This window comes from Mesitornis unicolor, unplaced genomic scaffold (genome assembly GCF_000695765.1).
Source record: "Mesitornis unicolor isolate BGI_N332 unplaced genomic scaffold, ASM69576v1 scaffold35824, whole genome shotgun sequence".
Lineage (NCBI taxonomy): Eukaryota > Metazoa > Chordata > Aves > Mesitornithiformes > Mesitornithidae > Mesitornis > Mesitornis unicolor.
The window spans coordinates 24,284-44,230 of NW_010181374.1; the positions used below are offsets into that span (position 1 = coordinate 24,284).

Sequence of the window (19,947 nt, forward strand, 5' to 3'; positions counted from 1 at the left end):
TTTCTTACAGTGGAGGCTATCATCTCAGAAAGCCAGTGGCTAAGCTGTTCTAGGGCATACCAAACACTGTGGCCACCTTTACTGTAGTATTTTCCCTTTTCGTGTTTTGGTTGCCCTGTGAGTGAAAGAATTCAGCTCTCCTTGTCACAATGCATTAGGCTTCAGCCATTATGGGTACTGAAGGAAACTTTCCGCTACTGAGGTCTAGTGTGTATAATCAGTGAAAAGTAGCCAGGGTTTTAAAAAAAACATTTGTAACATTATCAGTCATATTCATAGCATAATACTAAACTCAGAAAAGCTTTTTTCCAAGCCAGTGATTAAATATGAACTTCATAGTTATTTTTAAATGAGAATAACCATCTTGCATGTGGGTTTGTTACTCTTGCATGAGAGCTCCTTCAGGAAGTGATATTTTTAATTTTTAATATAATTTTCACTAAGCAACTCTAACTTAGTAACAGTAGGTTCTCCATTCTAGACATTATACTAATATATATGTTTTTTTTTCTTCTTTGATTTTATCTCTTTTTCATTTTCCTTTAAAAATACCATAAGTATTCATGCTTAAGTTACTTCAGAGCAGCTCTGGATACCATTAGATTTTGCTTTAGTAGAATTTATGGTCCACAGACAGTATGTTTACTTTTATTCGATTTATTATCAGTTAAAATTGTGTGTTTGGCACTTTCTTTCATTTACATATATCAGGTTGTCCTTTGCTTTGGTCTTTTTTTATGTTACCATCCATTTATCACAGGCTACTGTGGAATCTATAATGAGGGACAAGATGCCCAAAAAAGGTGGAAGGTGGTGGTTTTCATGGCGAGGGAGGAACAGCACTATTAAAGAGGTAAGTTTGAGAAGCAAGCGGAGTTTCCTTCTTGGTGCAGCAGGAACGCTGGATACCTCCATATTCATCCCTCAGAAATTTGCTTCTGAGAATAATTCAGTTTTCAATTTGACTGAGGATATGCACATTAAAAGATATTTAAACAGGATCTGAAGTCTGACTTCTGACTTCAGAAAGATTTGAATCAGACGCTACCTGAAACATTTGCCTGCACAGTCTTGGTTCTTCATTCATTTTTGTTACACAGACATGAGGCAGTATTATCTAATGGATTAAATCTGTGTTTGAGAACCTAGAATTGAAGAGCTGTGCCACTAATTTAATGTTTTTGTGCAGATTACCTACCTTTCTGCATCTTTCTTTTGGTAGTTGAGGATCAGACATATTTATGAGTAGTGTGAGCTATAAAATTCCGCGAAACATAAGATGGAAAACTGTCTATATATTAGTTTTAAAGTATTTTTGAATTTCTTTTCTGAGCATTAAAAGTTTGTGGTAAGAGTCTTAAAGCCATGGGTGAACATAAAAGAACAGCGAAAAAAGCAAAACTTTATATGAAATATCGATCTCCAGTCTAGCCATATTTAATCTTTAAAGTTGGCTAATAAAACCTCTTCATATTAATTTATACTATTGAAGCATTAGTACTTGAGGGGAGAAAATGACTTCTAATACATTTTTGTGGTTGTGCCTCAGTCAATGAACTTTTTTAGCCTTGCATGAAATAACCATTGTACTGATCTGTGGGTATAGGCTTCAGAGTGCGAGATTTTAGTTTTTGCAGTTTGAAGTGTTTAGAATATTTCTCTGAGTGGAAATATTTGGTTATCTCTTGAGCTGTGGCAGCTATAAATGGATAAGGGGGGGTGGTGTTGATTTAATGCATTTCTCATAAACTCATTCACTATTTAAAAATCTTGTGGGATGGAATTGATAGAGCAGTTTCTCACTATCTGTAGCTTTTACTCAGGGTAAAAGCAGTTTGGAGAGTTTTATTGGATTAAGGATAATAATGATTCTCTTTCTCTTCTCCAGAGTCATACTTTGCTTTTTCAAGTGAAATCTGGCTATTTGAGGTGCATGAACTTAGTAGCTATGAGATCGATCCCAGCACTTCAGCAGTGCTAGATGTGGAATCTGATATTTCTGTACTTCCCTGCAAAACTAAATCTTAATTATTATTCTGAGTTTTATATTTGCAATTTTTAAATCTTTATTCTTAAAGAAAACCATTAAGTTTTACTTTGTCAACAAGCAAAGGAAAAAAAGATGCTATTGATTTTTACCATGTCTGTAGAAGACAGAATTTGGTTTTCAAGTATTTTTCTAAAAACATTTCCTCTCTGCCCAACAAGGGATGCACAGATTCTCATACTTGTATTTTTACAGGAAGCAAAGCCAGAGCAAGGTATGAGTGAAAGTGGACTTACAGGAGATCCTTCACAGATGAGCATGGCAAACAGGTACCCCCAAAATTATCTCTACCTGAAATGAGCAGGAACTACCATTTACAAATTAAAGCAAGCTACCTCTTACATTTGAGCCAAGAAATACTGTGCAGTGATATATGTTTGGTTTGTTATTCATTGCATCAAATAACTGCAGATAGGAAGACTCTACCCATGACAGGGTTGCAGACCTTGCAAGTGCACTCTGGCATTTCTGTAGTTTGGCTGGCAGCTCCATGACACAATACAGCCCCTTGAAAACAAACAATAATTGGAGCAGTTCTCCAAAGCTGTATTTATCTCTCTAGAGTTTTGAAGGGAACATCATACATGACCCTACGCTGTTGTCAGATTCCAGTTGCTAAAATTTATGGTTTACATAGATTTATGGCCTGACAACTTAATTTGTTCCTGCATATTCTGAGAAGTTCAGGGGCCTAAGACTTTCCAGAGCTTTTTCACAGGCTCTAGTCATGGTTTTATACTACTTCTTTCAAGGATTGCAGAATTGTCTTCCTTCTTATGCTCCAAGCTAATCATACTGCATAGCCAGAATCTCTGCTTTAGGCAGATTCCGTAAGATGAGCTTTAACTTGCTCTGGAGAGACGTGTTAAACAGGGACTGCTCTGCTACCTTGCCCCTTTGCTGTATATCCAGCTCTTCCTGTAAAGACAGCCTGTCTGTGTGCTGTCTGCACACGGAGCTGAAAAGGGCCAGATTAAAATATGCTTTATGCTCATGAAGTTCAAGGATCACCTTCATAAAACAAAAAAGCCTCTAGCTGTCATTCTGTTAGGGGTCAGCAGTTGCAGTCCAGGAGGACACACTGGAAGAAGGCTTCCTCATTCTGTAGCTGTTCTCTCAGTTGCCTCTCTGAGTTTTTAAGAGCCACAGAATAAATCAGAAAGGCTGATCTTCTTTTTAGGGATGAGAAGCAACGTTTAGGTCTGTTGTTTCTTATGTAGTTGTTTAAAGATAAGCTTTAAAGTGGGATTAAGACTTCAAGCAGACTGGATTCTGTAATTGTCATTCTTTGTTTAAATTTTAACTGAACTTAGAAATCTGTAATTTATATTGCTTGCAAGCAAAATGTGACAACTGAGATTTGAGTAAAGCTTTTGAGATCCTATGTTTTGAAGGAGAAGATGGGCTTTTAAATGTTGCTAGTCATGACATGGTACCTTGATATCAGGTCAAGACTTTCTAACATCAAACAGCATCCAAGTGTGATCAAAATAAGAGCCCAAATGCTGATGAGACTTGTAGAATCTGAAAGGATATTTTACTTTCCACCTAAGGTGATAGATTTGTTTATCGGAAGAAAACTTTCTCTCTGAAGAAAAACAGCCTTAACAAATTTCTGAAAAAATTATTGTAGCAGAAAAAAAATAAATTTATACTGACATGTATTTAAACAGAATTGTGTACAGGAGCTCAGGTTTTATGACTTTTCATCATCATATCCTGAATGGGGTAATTCTACAAATCCTGGAAAACAATAATCCAATGATCTAAAGTTGTTCATTGAAGAGAAGGAGTTTCTTTCTATAATAAAATCTCCATCACCTGTATTGGTTTTTTTGGATTGCTAAATTGTCTGGGAGACAGGGAAGAAGGGGAGAAGAGAAAGCCAAACTCCTCTTTCCTTGCCTGACAACTGAGGAATTTGTGTAGTTACAGTATCTAATGGGTATTATTTTTCTGCCACTATGAAATTTTGGAGTCAATTTTACATCTGTTAAATTTGAAGTAATGAAAACTAGCTTACAGACAAGTGAATGGCTAGAACAATCCAAGCATGAATAATGGGTAACATGCATGAATGAAAATTCGGCACTTCATTGATATATTTAAAGCTATGATGTGAATGACCTCCTGTGAGACAGTACTTAGGAGCAGAGAATCAATGACTTACTTGATGACTCACTGTTAATGCATTTTTAGTGGATACTGAGATGCATTTACTGACATGATAGCATCATTTTCTGTGTGTGCAATGTTCCAGAGTAAAAGATGAATCTTCTTCAAGCGATGAAGACCCAAGAGCTGCCAAACAAAACCTCGGGTCATTACAAACCAACACAAGTCATCTCTCATTATTGTCTGGAATTAGTTACAAAAAAACGCTTCGACTCACTTCTGACCAGCTTGTGAGTTAATCTTACATCTTTGTCCTGAAATGTCATTTCTAATACAGCATGAACAATACTGTTACTCAGGCTTGCAAAGCTTAATTGCCTCTTACTTCTTGCATGTAACTCTCACTATATTTTCAAGAAAAATCTTTTCCCTTCTCTTTTCAGTATTAAGCATGAATGTTGTACCTTGCAGCCAGTGCTGGGGTTCAGAGATTGGGAGACATAGGATCCTATTTAGAAAAATACCAAAATTAAATTCCAAAGTATGTATTTGTCACCTGAGTAAGTGTAGTGGAACCATGTCCTTTTTGTATTATGTATAATGTTATGTTGACCCACTTACCTCTCTTTGCTTTTTTCTTTTTTCTTCTGCTCCTTTTCTTCCCCTCATTCATAGGCAGACAGTCACATTTTATAGAAATAACATTTTCAGTTAGTAACTTTTGAAAGAGCTGCTTGTGAATTTACTACGAGGCCAGGCTGTTAATTTCTTTGGAGCCAGTTCTCTTCGTCTGTGACAGAGGTGTTTTAACTAATGGTGACAAAGCTATTACAGTTTTGTGTTTGTGTTTTCCAATTTGATCTGGAAAAATGGAGTACATTATGGAAATACTTTTTGTCATCTTATCTACAGCCAATTAATTTTCTGAAGGAAACCCACACAAGGTGTACAGCATTAAACAACCCATGACTCACGTGCTGAATAGTTTGTAAGAAATGTAGATGTTTTCCCAAGAGACAGATGGGACGTTTTGGTAATTTTCTATAGCGAACAGAACGCAAGGGTTACACCAATATAGTGATACTTTTCAGATTTGGAAACCTAGCAGAAATTAACTGAAGCTAAAACTACTTTTAGATTGGTTTCTTGATGAAGCAGTGGGTGAGACTCAGCAGATACCCATCGATTGCTCTGCATTCCTACCTCCTTTTTACTTTCTAACTAATTGAAAAATTGCAGTGAAATACAACTAAGAAAAAGAGACACTTAAAGTATTAAGCTTCTGCAGGTTTTGTGGAAATGAATAGTTAGGTCCACAAATAGAATAAAATCGGTAGTCTCCTGTGCAGCTTGTCACTAAGTGAAACAGAAGACTGGGAGGGAAGGGTAGGGAAGCAGAAGAGTTGAGGGAATTTGGTGGAGACTGAAGCATAATAGGTCAATATGGTATGAGAGGTGAGTTATTATGGGAAAGAGACATAATACTATAGAACACAAATCCCCGTATAAACACTTATAATGAGTGCATGGAACTCATTGTTACCCACATTTCTCTCTGCATATGTATCTATATCTCGGAATGGAAAACCCCCATAGATAAGCAGTCCCTATTTCATAATTTGTTATTGTTTGTGTGAATTTTTTGGGATTTTTTTTTTCATATCCTTGACTGTGAAGCAGAATGTTTGTTTGTTTGTTTTGTTCTGCTCTGTAAATCAGTGCCTCGTGTATACCACACAGGGCAAACCTGCTATCATTAGTTACAAAACAGCCCTGCTGAAAGCAGTAAGATTCAATGTGATCAGGGAAGTAGTCAGCTGTGGCTTTGTGTTTGCACTGTGTCCATTTCACATGCTCAGTTTGTTGATTGTCTTGCTGAAAATGTCTTGCAGAAAAGCTTGAAGCTCAAGAATGGCCCCAATGATGTGACCTTTAGTGTTACAACACAGTATCAAGGCACTTGCCGCTGCGAAGGTACCATTTACCTATGGAATTGGGATGATAAAGTTGTTATTTCTGACATTGATGGAACAATCACACGGTAAGTTCATGAACAGGGAGAGACTTTATCTGCAAGGACAAGTTGTCCTTTGGACTAAAGGAAAAAGTAATTAATAGGGAAGTTTGAGACACAGAATCAGTGTTTTTGGGAGGTGGTGGTATTTCTGGGTTTTTTGGTTTGTGTTTTGTTTTTGGTTTTGTTTTTTAAATTGGCATTCAAACAATGCTAGAATCATTAACTGAATTCTTAATTTCATAAAGACACATGCCATATGAGCTCATTACTTGTCACCTATTGGTGTTTCATAGCATTTACAGTAGTGTTGGAGGACCTTCTGCAAAATCATAACTTTTTTTGCTGCATGAGACTTAGGAAGTACTCTGGCTACATTAAAAAGAAGAAACATGTGAATTCTGTTTTAAAGGGCATTACTGGGGCATTCCAGTGAGAGGCATTATTATTTAGAAGACAGGATTCAATGTCAGAATTAGAATTTGATGGGAAGTTTCTGATCAGTAGAATCATAGAATACCAGGTTGGAAGGGACCACAAGGATCATCTAGTCCAGTCTTTCAAGGTAAAAGTATAGTTTAAATGAGATGAGCCAGCACCCTGTCAAGCTGACTCCTAAAACTGACCAATGTAGGGGAATTCACCACTTCCCCAGGAGACTGTTCCAATGTCTGATTGATCTCATGGTAAAAAAAATTCTTCTGGAGTTCAATCGGAATCTCTGCAGAAGCAGCTTGTGTCCATTACCCCCTGTAATGTACTTTGGGTAAACCCCACGATTTTGGAGTGACCAAAAAGTTCACTCGCTGATTTTTAGTTATTTATTTATTTAACATTGGAGAAAACAATTGTGTGTCAAACAGGGAAACACATAGTAAAAATATAAGCATTTTCTTTTGACCTTTTAAAATGAAATGCTTAGACTTGTTTCAAAATCAATTTCTTTCAAAATCAAAGAGAAAAAAGAACAAGAAAAAACAATTTCCGAGAGCAGTTTGTGGTGAATTAAAGTACTTAATTTAAACTGAAACTGTTTTTTTCTTGTGATTTATCCATTGTAGGGCAAACCTTTTTTTTTTGCTGCCAGCATATAAATTAATATTCCCTCACCCCCTTTGTTTTATTAAGCTTCAGTAAAGTGAATGGGACCTTCTCTTCTCTCTGCTGTTGACCTGGCCAGAGAGTTACGGAATCACTTCACCCTATAATACCATTGCAAATCCATCCCAACCCACTGCCCAATGTTTTCTTTCTAAGATGTAAGATATTCAGCATGTGGATTTCTTGCTGTATATCTGTATAATGCTTAGTCAAGTGAGGTGCTCATTTGTTTGAATTTCTAGATGTTGTTAATAATTTTCTTTATTGTAAAGTGGGAAACACATTGAAACCAGTATAACTATTTCATAATACTTTGTATGTGACTAACTGCTGGCTTTATGTGGAAAAGTTAGTTTTAAGTAAGCTAGAATGTTACTTACCTCATGCTTACAATTTCCCATAAACTTCCCGTACAGGTAAATTTGATTTATTTAGAAAACATTTAATCTAAACCTCAAAAAATATGCTTAGTGCTGGCCAGCTTACAATGCAGGTCTCGTTGATAGCCTGTATGCTGTAACTTCCATGTTACCTACGGACCACAAGTTTATCCTTAGAGACAAGTCCTAGGGCATAAGAGTAATTAAAACAATATGGCCAGAGTTGGCTAAGGATGGGCATGTCAGTCTATCTGAAAAGAAAGGGGAATAAAATCATCCTCTTCTGATCACAATCAGTACCTTACAGAAAACCTTATTTTCCGTTGTTGCTAGCCAAATAGGTTAGTGGGGTTTGTGTTAGCTCAACTGTTACTGTAAGTGTTGTTCTTTTTCAGTTCAGTTATATTGTTTTTCCTTTACTCAGGTCAGATACTTTAGGTCATATTTTGCCGACTCTTGGCAAAGACTGGACACACCAAGGGATTGCGAAGCTGTACCATAAAGTGAGCCAGTGAGTATTCAGTAAATCTGTTCATGCATCTGTGGCTTGTTTGTGTTTATTCATCTGCACATAAAAATAAAAATTTCTCTAGGCTTCTCTTAACCTGTAAGGGTGACAAATTCATCAATATCACATGACTTCAGTGATGTTTACACAACATAAACATCTGCTGTATGATATCCAGAGCAAAACCTGCTTTGTGATATCAAAAGCAAAAGCCCTACCAATGAGTAGTGATTAGTCTTCCAACCATCCCACACAGATAGCTACAGTTAGTTCCAAAAGCAAGCCATTTGAATGAGTTGTGCAGTTGCAGCAAGTGGAACTTTTTTGCAAAGTGGGAGTTGCAGCAGCATTAATTCATAAGATGCCAATATACCTTCCCTTCTCTGCTTGTTGAGAAGATTGTGAAATGGATAAGGACTGTTTACCCCACGGTGGTCACTGTAGGTGAAGTTCTTGCCAAACTTGACTCTCCTGGAGCCATGCAGAGAAGAAATTTAAAACACATGGGATTAATTCATTTGGGGTAGTTCCCTCCCTTTACAGTGAGTAGGAAGGGAGTTTAGTGAAACAGCTTAGATTTGAGTTGTCTAAACATTAGACTTCTAGTCAAACAAGATAAATATCACCCTTAAAGCACAGCATGGTGTCTTATCTTGTATAGAAACAGACCAATTTTGGGTACTTGCTAATATTCTCATTTTATTTGTTGTATGAATAACGATGAGCTTCAAAGGCATGATGATTATCTTTACTACTGATGATTATACAATTTATTTTGTTATTTCTCTATATAAATATTTGTTGTTATTGCATTATTAAATTGTCAAGTTAGGGAGGATCATTCTTAAAATTTTTTTGTGTCATCGGTTAATTTTGAGAGCAGGTGATCATTGCTTAAAGTGCAATTTAAAGGCACCGAAAGTCAGTAAGACATACAGTGTGAATTGCCTGAGGAACTGGCTTTTACCTGGCAACACCAGGGTGAGCTGCTGTATTATAGCTCAGTAGTTGATCTGCTCTGGTGCCTGTTGGTCCACAGTGATAAGTACTTTATGTAAATCTGTGGGTGGAGGGACCAGGATTCATTGTATTTACTTGTGGCTTGTACAGTCTGTGTATTCCATGGAGAAAGACGGGCATCTTCAAAAAGTAGCTCTGTGTACCTGAGATCTAATGATGTTTTGAAAACAACTGATTTTTTTCCATTAGCTGTAGAAGAAATGCTGGACAACAGAAAATGAGCTGTGCTTTAGGTCAGTTAATGACATTAAAAGGAGGAGTATCCTGGTATGACCTAGAATAATATATGCCAAAAAAACGGAGGTGTTTCCTCTGATGAATATGAACAGGAGAAAAACAGTCAGACCATACCAACTCACATGGGGTATGTATGGGACTGCTAGGTGAGCAAGATTAGAGCGAGAATATGGGTGTATTGTTGCTTCCGTGGAAACATTTTTCAAAGCGGTCAAGCCATTGTGTACCCTGGACAATCAAAGACTGGAGTATGCTGAGTGTTGTGATTAGCAATTGAGAGAAGAAAAGGAAATGAGGACAAAAATTAATTGATGTCTGAATGGGATCAGATGAAATATCCAATGTTTTCTGGTGTTATGCATTCTGATTTTAATTCTTACAAGGAGGATTACTGATTGCTATCTGTTCAGGTTGATAATTTTGCTTAATGCAGAAAATAAAATTGGTTTTCTTTTATTACTTTAAATTCAGCTGTTCTTATATATTCAAATTACCATAAATGTTTGAAGAGCCTCTGGTACACATCACAACTATCCTCTTAGTCAGTGTGATTTGTTTTCTGTGCTAGGGTTATGCTAAGGTTTGTTTATTACCTTTTGTTTTACACGGATGATGAATTATAAATAATGGATGATGGAAGCTAAATTGCACCAAAGACACTTGTCTGTGCTGACATACGTGATCACAGAAAAGACATGACAGCCTGGGAATTCACATGCTGAGCAGTATTTAGTTCTGTGTGTAGCCTCTGCATTACATCTGATGAAAATGTTCATTAATTTTTTTAATTGCAATTGTTATTTCTATGCCTGCCGGCATTGTCAGTTGTTAGGGCTTTGGTGATCATAAACATAGGGGGAAAAAAGTAGATTTGAATCATGTTGTTTTTCAGAGTTAATTATGTAGAGGCTAGATATTACAGCTGAACACCATATAAATGTTCAATAGTTAGAGTTAATGACCATGCATGCACTGAATACAGCATTTCTTTATTGTATGAACAATAATTTCTTTATAGGACTAACAAAGTAAATTGCTATCAAGTTGAACTAACACCACTGAACTCTGTTCTATCATGAACAGAACCAGGGGTAACCTGTGACTTCTGCCAAAACTTTTTATTTCAGTGTAAAGCCAAAGATCACTTCTCATATTGTGTTTTGAAGTTCAGATTTTCTCTGACTCAGAGCAGAGTTACTGCTGCCCACAGACCAGTCTTTTTTTGCAAAGACCCAAGAGGTAGGAGTATAATACTTAAAACAGCAAAGGCTAATACACCTTTGTCTGCTTTATGCAAAGTGTTTTCCTCTTGGCAAATGTCATTTCACTTAATTCTAAGAAGTATGGTTCCACTGTGTCAGGGCAGATAGAAAACCGTAAGAAGTTGTAAGCCATGAGAAGGCCATAGATAAATGAGCTCTCTTCCGGTGTAAATCACTGACTTGCAGTGGAGCTAGGTGGATTTTAACTATCCAAGTTTCTGGCATAAGTGGTTTTATTCCTTTTCAATAAGTCTAGGTTAAACATAAGTCTCTTTAACAGTCATGATTTGATTAATGTAAAAATAAATCCACAAAATTATTGATGTCAAAATACTTTATTTTTACAGTAATTTTTTCTTCTATTTCTCTTCACAGAAATGGGTATAAATTTTTGTATTGCTCAGCACGCGCTATTGGAATGGCAGACATGACCAGAGGATACTTGCACTGGGTCAACGAACGAGGAACTGTGCTGCCTCAGGGGCCAGTGTTGCTGAGCCCAAGCAGCTTATTCTCAGCTTTTCACAGGTATTGCAATGTCACTTTTATGCAGAAAGAAACTCAGAGGTTGGTGGAGGCTGAATTCTCAGCTTTTTATTGTGGGAGGGCTTGAGATAATTCATAATGCTTTTTCTTACATATTGGTGCAAAATCCAATTAAGAAGAAATTTTGTTAGAGAAAGACCAAAATTCAATAGAGAGACCCATTGCTTAGTTTCTCTCTCAGACATGCCTTAATATACATGTGTTCGCTGTTTACTGATAGATACTGCCTGTTGACTTTGTGTGTTTAACGTGTTGTGTTAATGTTTAGCTGTGGGAAAAATGTGAACATTCTAATAAAAATCACTCTTTCCTTGACTTGTAAGGAGTTCCGGTTGGCATAAATGTTTTTGGAGTTTGTGTTGTGGAAAAATATTCCCTGGTAGGTTTTGAAGAAATTCATGCAAAAATTAAATGAGTTGTTTATATTCCTGACTGCACTGTGATATTCTTTGTGGACAATGTTGTTTCTCCTAGGTGTTGAACTGTATAATAATAGTAGCACGGATTATGAGTATTGTACCTTCCTAATTCAGTGAAGCATGTCTAGTGATTACTGAAAATATTTTAAGCTGTTAAAAGCTGCTGTGACAGGATAGATTTCATTAGAATTTTTAATGGAAGGTTGTTCAGATGCTCTCCTGATTGAGTGACATGCTACAGGCTGTCTTACCAGTAGTGCTCTAAATATAAGAGACTGTGGAGGTATTATGGTGCACTTCTTAGACTGATGAAATAATAACTGCAGTGAAAGAGTAGTTACTTTTATCTTATGCTTCTTGTATCTAGAAATATATTTGAAGTGATACTCTGGTATCTTGTTGACTAAAGAATCTACATCAGGGCTATATTACTCCTATGAAGCTTCTGTACTGTTCACATCTTCCTTGATGTAAGTGTTGGTGGAAGGATGTGGGATTCTGAGCTTCTTCAGTGCTTTTGTGTCATGCTGGTATCTTGCTATGTTATGGGAACTCCAGACTCTTCCACCTGTTCAGCCTCCCAAGAGAAGCTGCTGTGAAAGGGCTTTTGCCCAGCGATGAGAATTCCTCTGTTCATTAATGAATTCTATATTCTGTAAGGAACAACTGAAAAGAAATAGAAGATCCTTGTATTCCTTATCTTTTGCTAATTAGCAGTGACAGAGGACCCTGACTCTAGAAAAACCTTAACAGGTTGAAGTGCTTTTAGAACTTACGGTAATTGCAATCCTTTAAAAGAAGAAAAAAGCTATACACAGTGAAAACTAATACAATCTATGAATCATTCTGCAGTTCTCAGGAAGCAGTTTACTTGATGACAGTTTATGTCTCATAAGTCTTTATTTAGCAGCTATTCCCTGTAATCAACCATCCTTGCTCAGTAGCCATCTTTACAACATAGGTTTGGGTATAAACTCCCTTGTTTCAGAGGATTTATTTACTGTGCCCATTATGTAAGCTTGGGAATTCTATTTTGTCATCATGGGCACCGTGATTTCCAAATGAAGATTTGTTGGAGAAGGGTAGGGGCTCTGTAGGAGTATCCTACAATATCCTAGTATCACAGCTGGGTGAAAAATGTTGAATTAAGAAAATAAAATGTTTTTTGTTATATTTCATGTATACTTACTTATTCAACCTCCCTTTTTATCATTTCAGGGAGGTGATAGAAAAGAAGCCAGAAAAATTTAAAGTTCAGTGTTTGACAGACATCAAAAATCTCTTTTATCCTAACACAGAACCCTTTTATGCTGCTTTTGGAAACAGACCTGCTGTAAGTAATAGCTAAATTTATTTCTATTGCGGAGAACAGAAATGTGGCTGTTATTTCATGGTCTGTTGCATTAGAACCTAGATGCTTTAAATGGGAGTTAAGAATATTTTATTAGGCCCTGTACAAAGGAAAATATAAAGGTTCTTCCTCAAAGGTCTCACAATGTAGGATGCAAACAGAGATGGAAGAGCAGCAAAGTAACTACCTTATATCTGCATAAATTAGCATAACAGTAAATACTGGTTGAAATCCTATATAAAAAAATCCTTAAGCTTGTGTGAAAACACTGATCTCATTTTATGCCACACTGATACAGTGTCAGTGAGATACCTGTGCATAGACAGAAAGTCTTTCAAATGAATATTGGTGGGACTTCCACTTCAAACTCTAAGCACATTCAAAAGAACTTGGATGTCCCACTGAAATCAAAGGGTTCTACTTTGCATGGAAAGTGATACGATGTTTGACACAGAGAGTGGAATACAGATCTCTGTCAGCCATTTGAAGGCTGTATAATTGGGCTATAGACTTTTCTTACTCCTGTCCTAGCCCAAAGAATACTTTTATGCATCCACAAAAGGAAAGAGTCTCAGGGGCTAGGACAGAGGCAGGAACTCTGACGTGATTATCCCTTCTTTTATATTGCTAGTCTGTTCCAGGAGACTGTTTTGGCACAGGCAGCTAGCAGTCTTCCAGGCAATTTTTGGATATGATTGCCATGTTAGCTTGAGGCATGGACTCTTGCCAGTGGGCATTTGATATAGCCATATTGAGGGGAAGGCTATAGAGAGTTTAATAATTCTGACAAAAATGTCAAGAGACTTCCAAGTCTGAGAATGGGCACTCATGCTGCTTAGTTTACTGTTGTAGATAGAGGTGCCTTTGAAATCACAGAATCACAGAAATCTTTGAAAGCATCCTGCTCTCAGAAGGAGATATGTAGAAGACCTAGATGTTTACAATTTCACTGGGCCGCTAGATTTAGATGATAACTAAATTAGGCGGGTAGGCCCCTTATTTGTAAGAGCCCCACAGAGCATTTGTTACTTCCTCCAGCTCTGCATTGCCAGGTAATAATTGCTGTAGAAACTGATGTGTGGTATAGGAATGTGTAACAAGAGACCTGATAACACCAGTGTCGGGTTTATGGCTAAGAACCGTTGGCATGCAGCTTGGTGTATCCACCCTGTTTTGGTAACGAAACCTACTTAATTGTATGCCTGTATCCTGGTCAAGCCATTCGGTCTTACGTGAATGGTCCTTGACCCTTCATATTTCCTGGTACGATTAGCAAGAGAACACTGCAGTTGGTTACCTCTTTCTTTAGCTGGTGGAGAGAAATGGGACATATCTGGAGAGCATGTAATTCAGGTTCTACTTGACCATCTTTCTCCACTGACTCCTGGAGAACGAGAAGCTTCTCACTGAGGCATCTGTGAACCATAAAGTCCAGCCCAAGCTGCTTAGCCCTGTAAGAGCTGAGATAAATTCACTAACAGAAACATTGATAATGTGGGGAAATTACCAGTATAAATGTGGACACTGGCCATTGCCAGTTTGAGTATGAACATTTAGAGACTGGGCAGTTTAAATGCCTAAATGTTGGACAGAGTTGCCTGACAAGATATTTTGGCACATTGTAGTTGTAGTTGTAGCTACATGTGAGAGGATTCAACATGCATTTCTGATGGGACTTTGTTTCTACATTTGTCTCATATTTTTGTTAGAGTTGCTGACATTTATGAGCAGCAACTTTTTCAACATCACCTTTTAGCAAATTACATTTTAAAAAGCGTTATGTCAGAGAGGAAAGGAGGCCTTCACTGTCCTATTGCTATATTAAGTTGTTACATCATACACAACTTAATTTCCATTATCAAGGTACCTTTAGACATGTGGTTCTGAAATAATTTTTTTAAACACTTCTGTGGTTTTGTATTATGGATTATGTCTACCTCTAGTTCCATTTTTTTCAACTACAGGGAAATAAAATCATTGTTTTCATGCATACTGCCATAAAATTTCAAGTAAAGCAGTAAGTTAATGTTTCTAAAGGAACTACTGGTAACTCGCTCCTCTGGGCACTGTTGGTGTGCAGTCTTCAGGTGCGAGATGTGTTACAGGCTTTGCCAAGATCAGGATCATCTGTGTCTCAGTTTTCTGCGCTTCTTGGTTTTTGTTTGTTTGTTTTTAGTTTGTTTTCTTTCTTTGTTTTTTACCCCCAAACAAACTCTGTGAAATTTCAGTACTCACGGATGTTACAGATGTAGACAGTGCATGGACTGCCAGGATGCTGATTTCTTAAAGTGACTGCTATTCACTTTTGTTCAGTTACTCAATTTTTTTTAGAACAGTCTTTTCAATATAGAGATAAAAATAATCTTTATATCTTCATTAACATTCCAGTCTCACCACTTCAGTTTTAAAACTATGTCCAGTGATTTGTATTAGTTAAATAGAAGCTTGTTTTTGCTCTGATCTTCTGGGACTTATTTTCATCTTTGCTTTTGTCAAGCTTTTCTTCAGAACAGATCAAAACTTATTCATTGTTTTCCTTAACAGCTTGATTTTCTTAGAAGACATTCTTAATTCTTCTAATTGAACTTCCCAGAGATGCATCTGCATTACCTGCTGGGGCTCACTGCTGCTATTTTGGCGTATCTTCCTTGCTCTGACATGAGAGTGAATATATGGATATGGCACAAATCTGAACTCAGGAGCTAAGAGATGTTTCTGGAGGTTTTAATGTAGACACAGTTGTTAAGACTTCTTGTGACCTTGTCCTTACAAACTAATCACTGTTTTTCATGTCAGTTATGTTTAACCTCTGTGCACTGTTGCAAGATGCTCAGTACAGCACACTCAGGAAATGAAGTATTCTCTGAAAGAGAAATGAAAGTGCAAATGCTTTTACACCAAATATCATTAGTTTTTATTAAATGTTATTTCTGTGTCATGAGAAGTTACTGAAAAAAACAAACATGATTTTGATAAACATTTTTTCTTTTTTTTTTCTGTTTAGGATGTTTATTCATACAAACAGGTGGGAGTTTCTTTAAACAGAATATTTACAGTTAACCCCAAAGGAGAACTTATACAAGAGCATGCAAAGACAAGCATCTCATCGTAAGTAATCTCTTATCCCTAACAATTTACAGACTAAATTAATTTGCTGTTTTAATTTATGACTCAAGTTGCCCAAAGATGCATTTAATTCCTTACAATATTTCAAACAAAACATAAAAAATTTAGAATAAAATACAGACTTTCTACTTTCCTTCAGTTAAATTGACAAAAATGAATTATTTAGTATTTATTTTAATATATTACATAAGTAAAGCAGATGGAAAGGAGTTATCAGTGTACTATTTAGTCAGCATAAAACTGAGATTGGTCTCCTGAAGCCATCTGCCTTTTCAGAATTTCCCTTTCCTGGACCTCCTGTCCAGACGAGCCAGAAAACAAAATCTGAAGATAGGGCTGAGAGCTTCCAGCAAGATGCTTAGGCATTGTAGCACCTAACTGAGTAGAAATGGCCTTTAGTAAAGTCAAGAGTACCCTTAATTGAAGGGGAGATGTAGGCGTATAAAATATGAATAAATGATTGAGCAGGGAGCTGCTTAAGCCAAGCTGGACAGAAATGGAGAAGCAGAATATAGGTCTTGAATATTTTAGCAGGTGATCTGGGCTGAAAATTGCATCTGTTTCTTATTAGGTCAATATTGTTGCTTAGAATGAGTAGATTTCTTATCTGAACTGTGAATCCTCTCTGGAAGCTAGGCGTCAAAATAGAGTTTAGTTTTATTCACTTGAGGAAGATGACTTGTGTATGTAAAAGTAGCCATGCCTTAGTAGTTGGGGACTTAAAAAAATTCAAAAGAAGTTGATCTGAAATGATTCAGCATTCTTTTCTTTCTTTTTTTTTTCCCAGCTATGTCAGACTATGTGAAGTGGTAGATCACATTTTCCCTTTGCTGAAAAGAAGCCATTCTTCAGACTTCCCTTGTTCTGATACCTATAGTCAGTTCACCTACTGGAGAGAGCCTCTGCCGCCTTTTGAAACTCAGGATGTACATCCGGCCTCATCTTAACTGCATCTCCAAACTGTTGTCCTCAGCTCAAAGAAAGAGTTAGCTTGTATTGAAAGGACAGCACTTGGCTTGTGCTGTTGACAGTGCAGCTGGAATCTGTGATGTTATGAGCATTGTGTTCTTTTGCTGTGAGCAAATTTAAAAATGGTTTTTCATACTTAATCACATTTCCAGATGACAAGGAGTCTTGCTAGGAATGAGAGTTGTGTTTCTAGCTCTTCACCCAGCTCCTCAAATTGTGCCATACAGTTTCATTATTTAAGGTCAAGTAAAAGTGAAGTGATGCTGGAGTTGCAGTTAAACACTCCATGAGGTCATAAAGTGGTACTGGATCTTTTCTGCTTCACTGAAGTCATCTCTCATCTCATCAGAACCCCCTGCAAGTAAGGGAGCTGACAGTGCTCACCAGTCCTGACGTCGTCTGGTGACACAGGGAGGGATTGCAATCCCTATGTCAAAATTCCGTTCTCTGAAGGAACAAATGATTCTTTGCCCTTGCTTGACTAGCAGCTGTTTGTTTAAGAGTTAATTACTGGTCTAGATCCTCAGCTGTTATAAATCAGTGTCGCTATCAAAGCCAATTGAACTGTGTTGATTTATTCCAGTGTGTTGTTTTGACATGGTAACACTTTACTGAGGAAATAAATGCTGTGTAATCTAAATAGAAAGCAAATTCAATAAGATAGCCAGATTCTGGAGGTCTTTCTCAATTTGAGAAGTACCATGCTTCAAGAATAGCTGTTTGGGTTAAGGTAAGTGTGCAAGTGGAAGATACAGGCCACTGTGCATAGTGCCCATCTTACTGAAGGCAGCGATCTTCAGTAAAGGCATCTTACCCACCAAATGTGCTGAGTTTCAAGATTGTTACTGAGCCAAGGACATTAAGGATTTTGTCAAAATGTAGTATTTTTATTTGAAACATTATTTTGGGTAAAATGTGAACTTTGATGCTAGTGAATGATGCATCTCAGGTCTTTAGTGTACGGAATTTATTTTTTTTTGTATCATAAAGAATGGATGCTTTTAGTGCAATTTATTCTCCAAGATAAGGAAATCTGATCTTTCATCTTTTTTTTTTCTTAGTTGTCCAGGCACAGCTGTAAATACTGTTTTTGCTACCTGCTTTTGACTGCCTTAAGATTTAACTATGCGTGCTAAAAGCAATACAGCAGATCAGTTGATAAGGTTTTCCAAATGGTCTGCCTTTACGCAGTGCGGTACGTTACTTAAAATGTAGGCATCAAGTGACCATATGCCAAAGGATCCTCAAATGTGCTTCTAGCTAGGAAAGAAACTTCTTTTTTAAAAAAATATATTTAAAAGTCTAATTGTTCTCTGAAAGACTGAAAATGGCATCATGGGATTCCATGTATACTGTATTTCAATATGGCTAAAACAGTGGTTCACAAGCTGTGGTTTCTGCCAGCTTGTGATCTGTGAAGCTATGGTACATGTTTTGCAGCTGCTTTATAGTGTTTTCTGTTAAGAGTTTAATAATAGGAAGGCAGAGTGGTCCAGGAGAAATTTTAGTATGTGATTGCGGTCAGTTAGCACCCAAAAGTTTGGAAACAGCTGCTCTCTCACATTTGTTCTGTTTCAACAAGTTCTGGTTTTGCACGTCAAGAATGACCGTAGTGTAGGTAGAATGGTGACTCTGTAGACTTTTAGTGCTGCAGACTTTATCTGGGATGTCAGGGGGCCAATTTATGATTTCCCTGTGCCTTCAATAGCAATGAATATAAGTGCAATCCTTTGTACAGCTGCAGTGTGCAGTGGTGAGCCCTCCCTAAGTCTTCCTTTTCACATGAACGTTGCTGCTTCGGGCAAGATGCACACCCACTTTGGAGATACCAGGATCAGACACAAAGAGGGAGAAATGTGTGTTTACCCACCCAGAGTGACTGTGCCTCTCTTGAAAGTTTAAAGAAAATGCAAATACCTTTTTACTTAAAGATGAATGAAAAGTTGTATGGATTTTCTGAAAGACAATCAGTGGGGACTGCAGGTTGCCAAACTGAGATGGTTATATCTCTAAATATAGCCACACTTTAACTATCTATTAATAATTGTCACTAATGATTGAATTTATGGATTAATATACTAACCGCATCCTATTTTAATTCAGTTTTGGTTAAGGCCTATTTCTATCCATTTATTATGCATAATAAAACCAAACCAATCCTTCTCCTGAGTAAAAGGCTGTCGGTTTTGTGTTTTTTTTATCCTTAACAGTAAATATTTATTTTCCTAAGGTACTGCACACAGTAGCTTCCACCAGAAAAGGTGGTCCCTGAAAGTTCTCCACAATTGCAGCCTGTGATGTATTTATTTATAACTTAATGAATAGCTAATCCAGGATTAGTTGTTCGCCGTTAGTATTTCAAACCAAACGATAGCGTGAGTGAGTGGTCACTTTAATTCTGCCAGATTTTAGGCGTAGTGCAGCGCTGGTACAGGTGACTCTCAGACCTGCGGGATCTCCGTCCTGTAGTTTTTCAAGACAGTTCAGCAGTTACGGCTGGCTTGTCCCAGTGCTGGCAATCATCTGCTCCAAGCGTGGAGTCGGGCTGAGTGACCTCCAGGGGTCCCTTCTGCTCAGCATTTCTGAGTCTGAAGCTCAGTGCTGTGTGCCCCTGTGTATCTGAAAGTTGAAGTATAGCTGAACAGTGAAGCGAATGTGTGTTTATATAACTAACCTTTATCAAATCTGCTCACAGAAAAGACACAAAAAATCAAAGTTTTGACCTGCTAGAAAGATCACCATGCTTTTGTAGAGAGTATAAGACATTTTGATTTGCTAGTTGAGCAATTTTGTGCATAATATTTAAACTGCTTTGTTAATTCATGTAGAAGAAAAAGGGATGGTTTAACAAA

The 19,947-nt window shown here is 37.2% G+C and overlaps 1 protein-coding gene across 2 annotated transcripts in view; it reads left to right on the forward strand.

The window, feature by feature from the left end:
- LPIN1 (lipin 1) overlaps positions 1-17,083 on the forward strand; it is a 31,975-nt gene extending 14,892 nt beyond the window's left edge. For both annotated transcript variants that reach the window (XM_010183411.1, XM_010183410.1), the window contains 9 exons: positions 761-853; positions 2,243-2,316; positions 4,308-4,452; positions 6,055-6,203; positions 8,082-8,168; positions 11,060-11,212; positions 12,868-12,982; positions 16,005-16,108; positions 16,914-17,083. In XM_010183411.1, the coding sequence (XP_010181713.1) occupies positions 761-853; positions 2,243-2,316; positions 4,308-4,452; positions 6,055-6,203; positions 8,082-8,168; positions 11,060-11,212; positions 12,868-12,982; positions 16,005-16,108; positions 16,914-17,073 (1,080 nt within the window). In that variant the 3' untranslated portion in view covers positions 17,074-17,083. The remainder of the gene's footprint in view (positions 1-760; positions 854-2,242; positions 2,317-4,307; positions 4,453-6,054; positions 6,204-8,081; positions 8,169-11,059; positions 11,213-12,867; positions 12,983-16,004; positions 16,109-16,913) is intronic.
- The last annotated feature ends 2,864 nt before the right edge of the window (positions 17,084-19,947 follow it).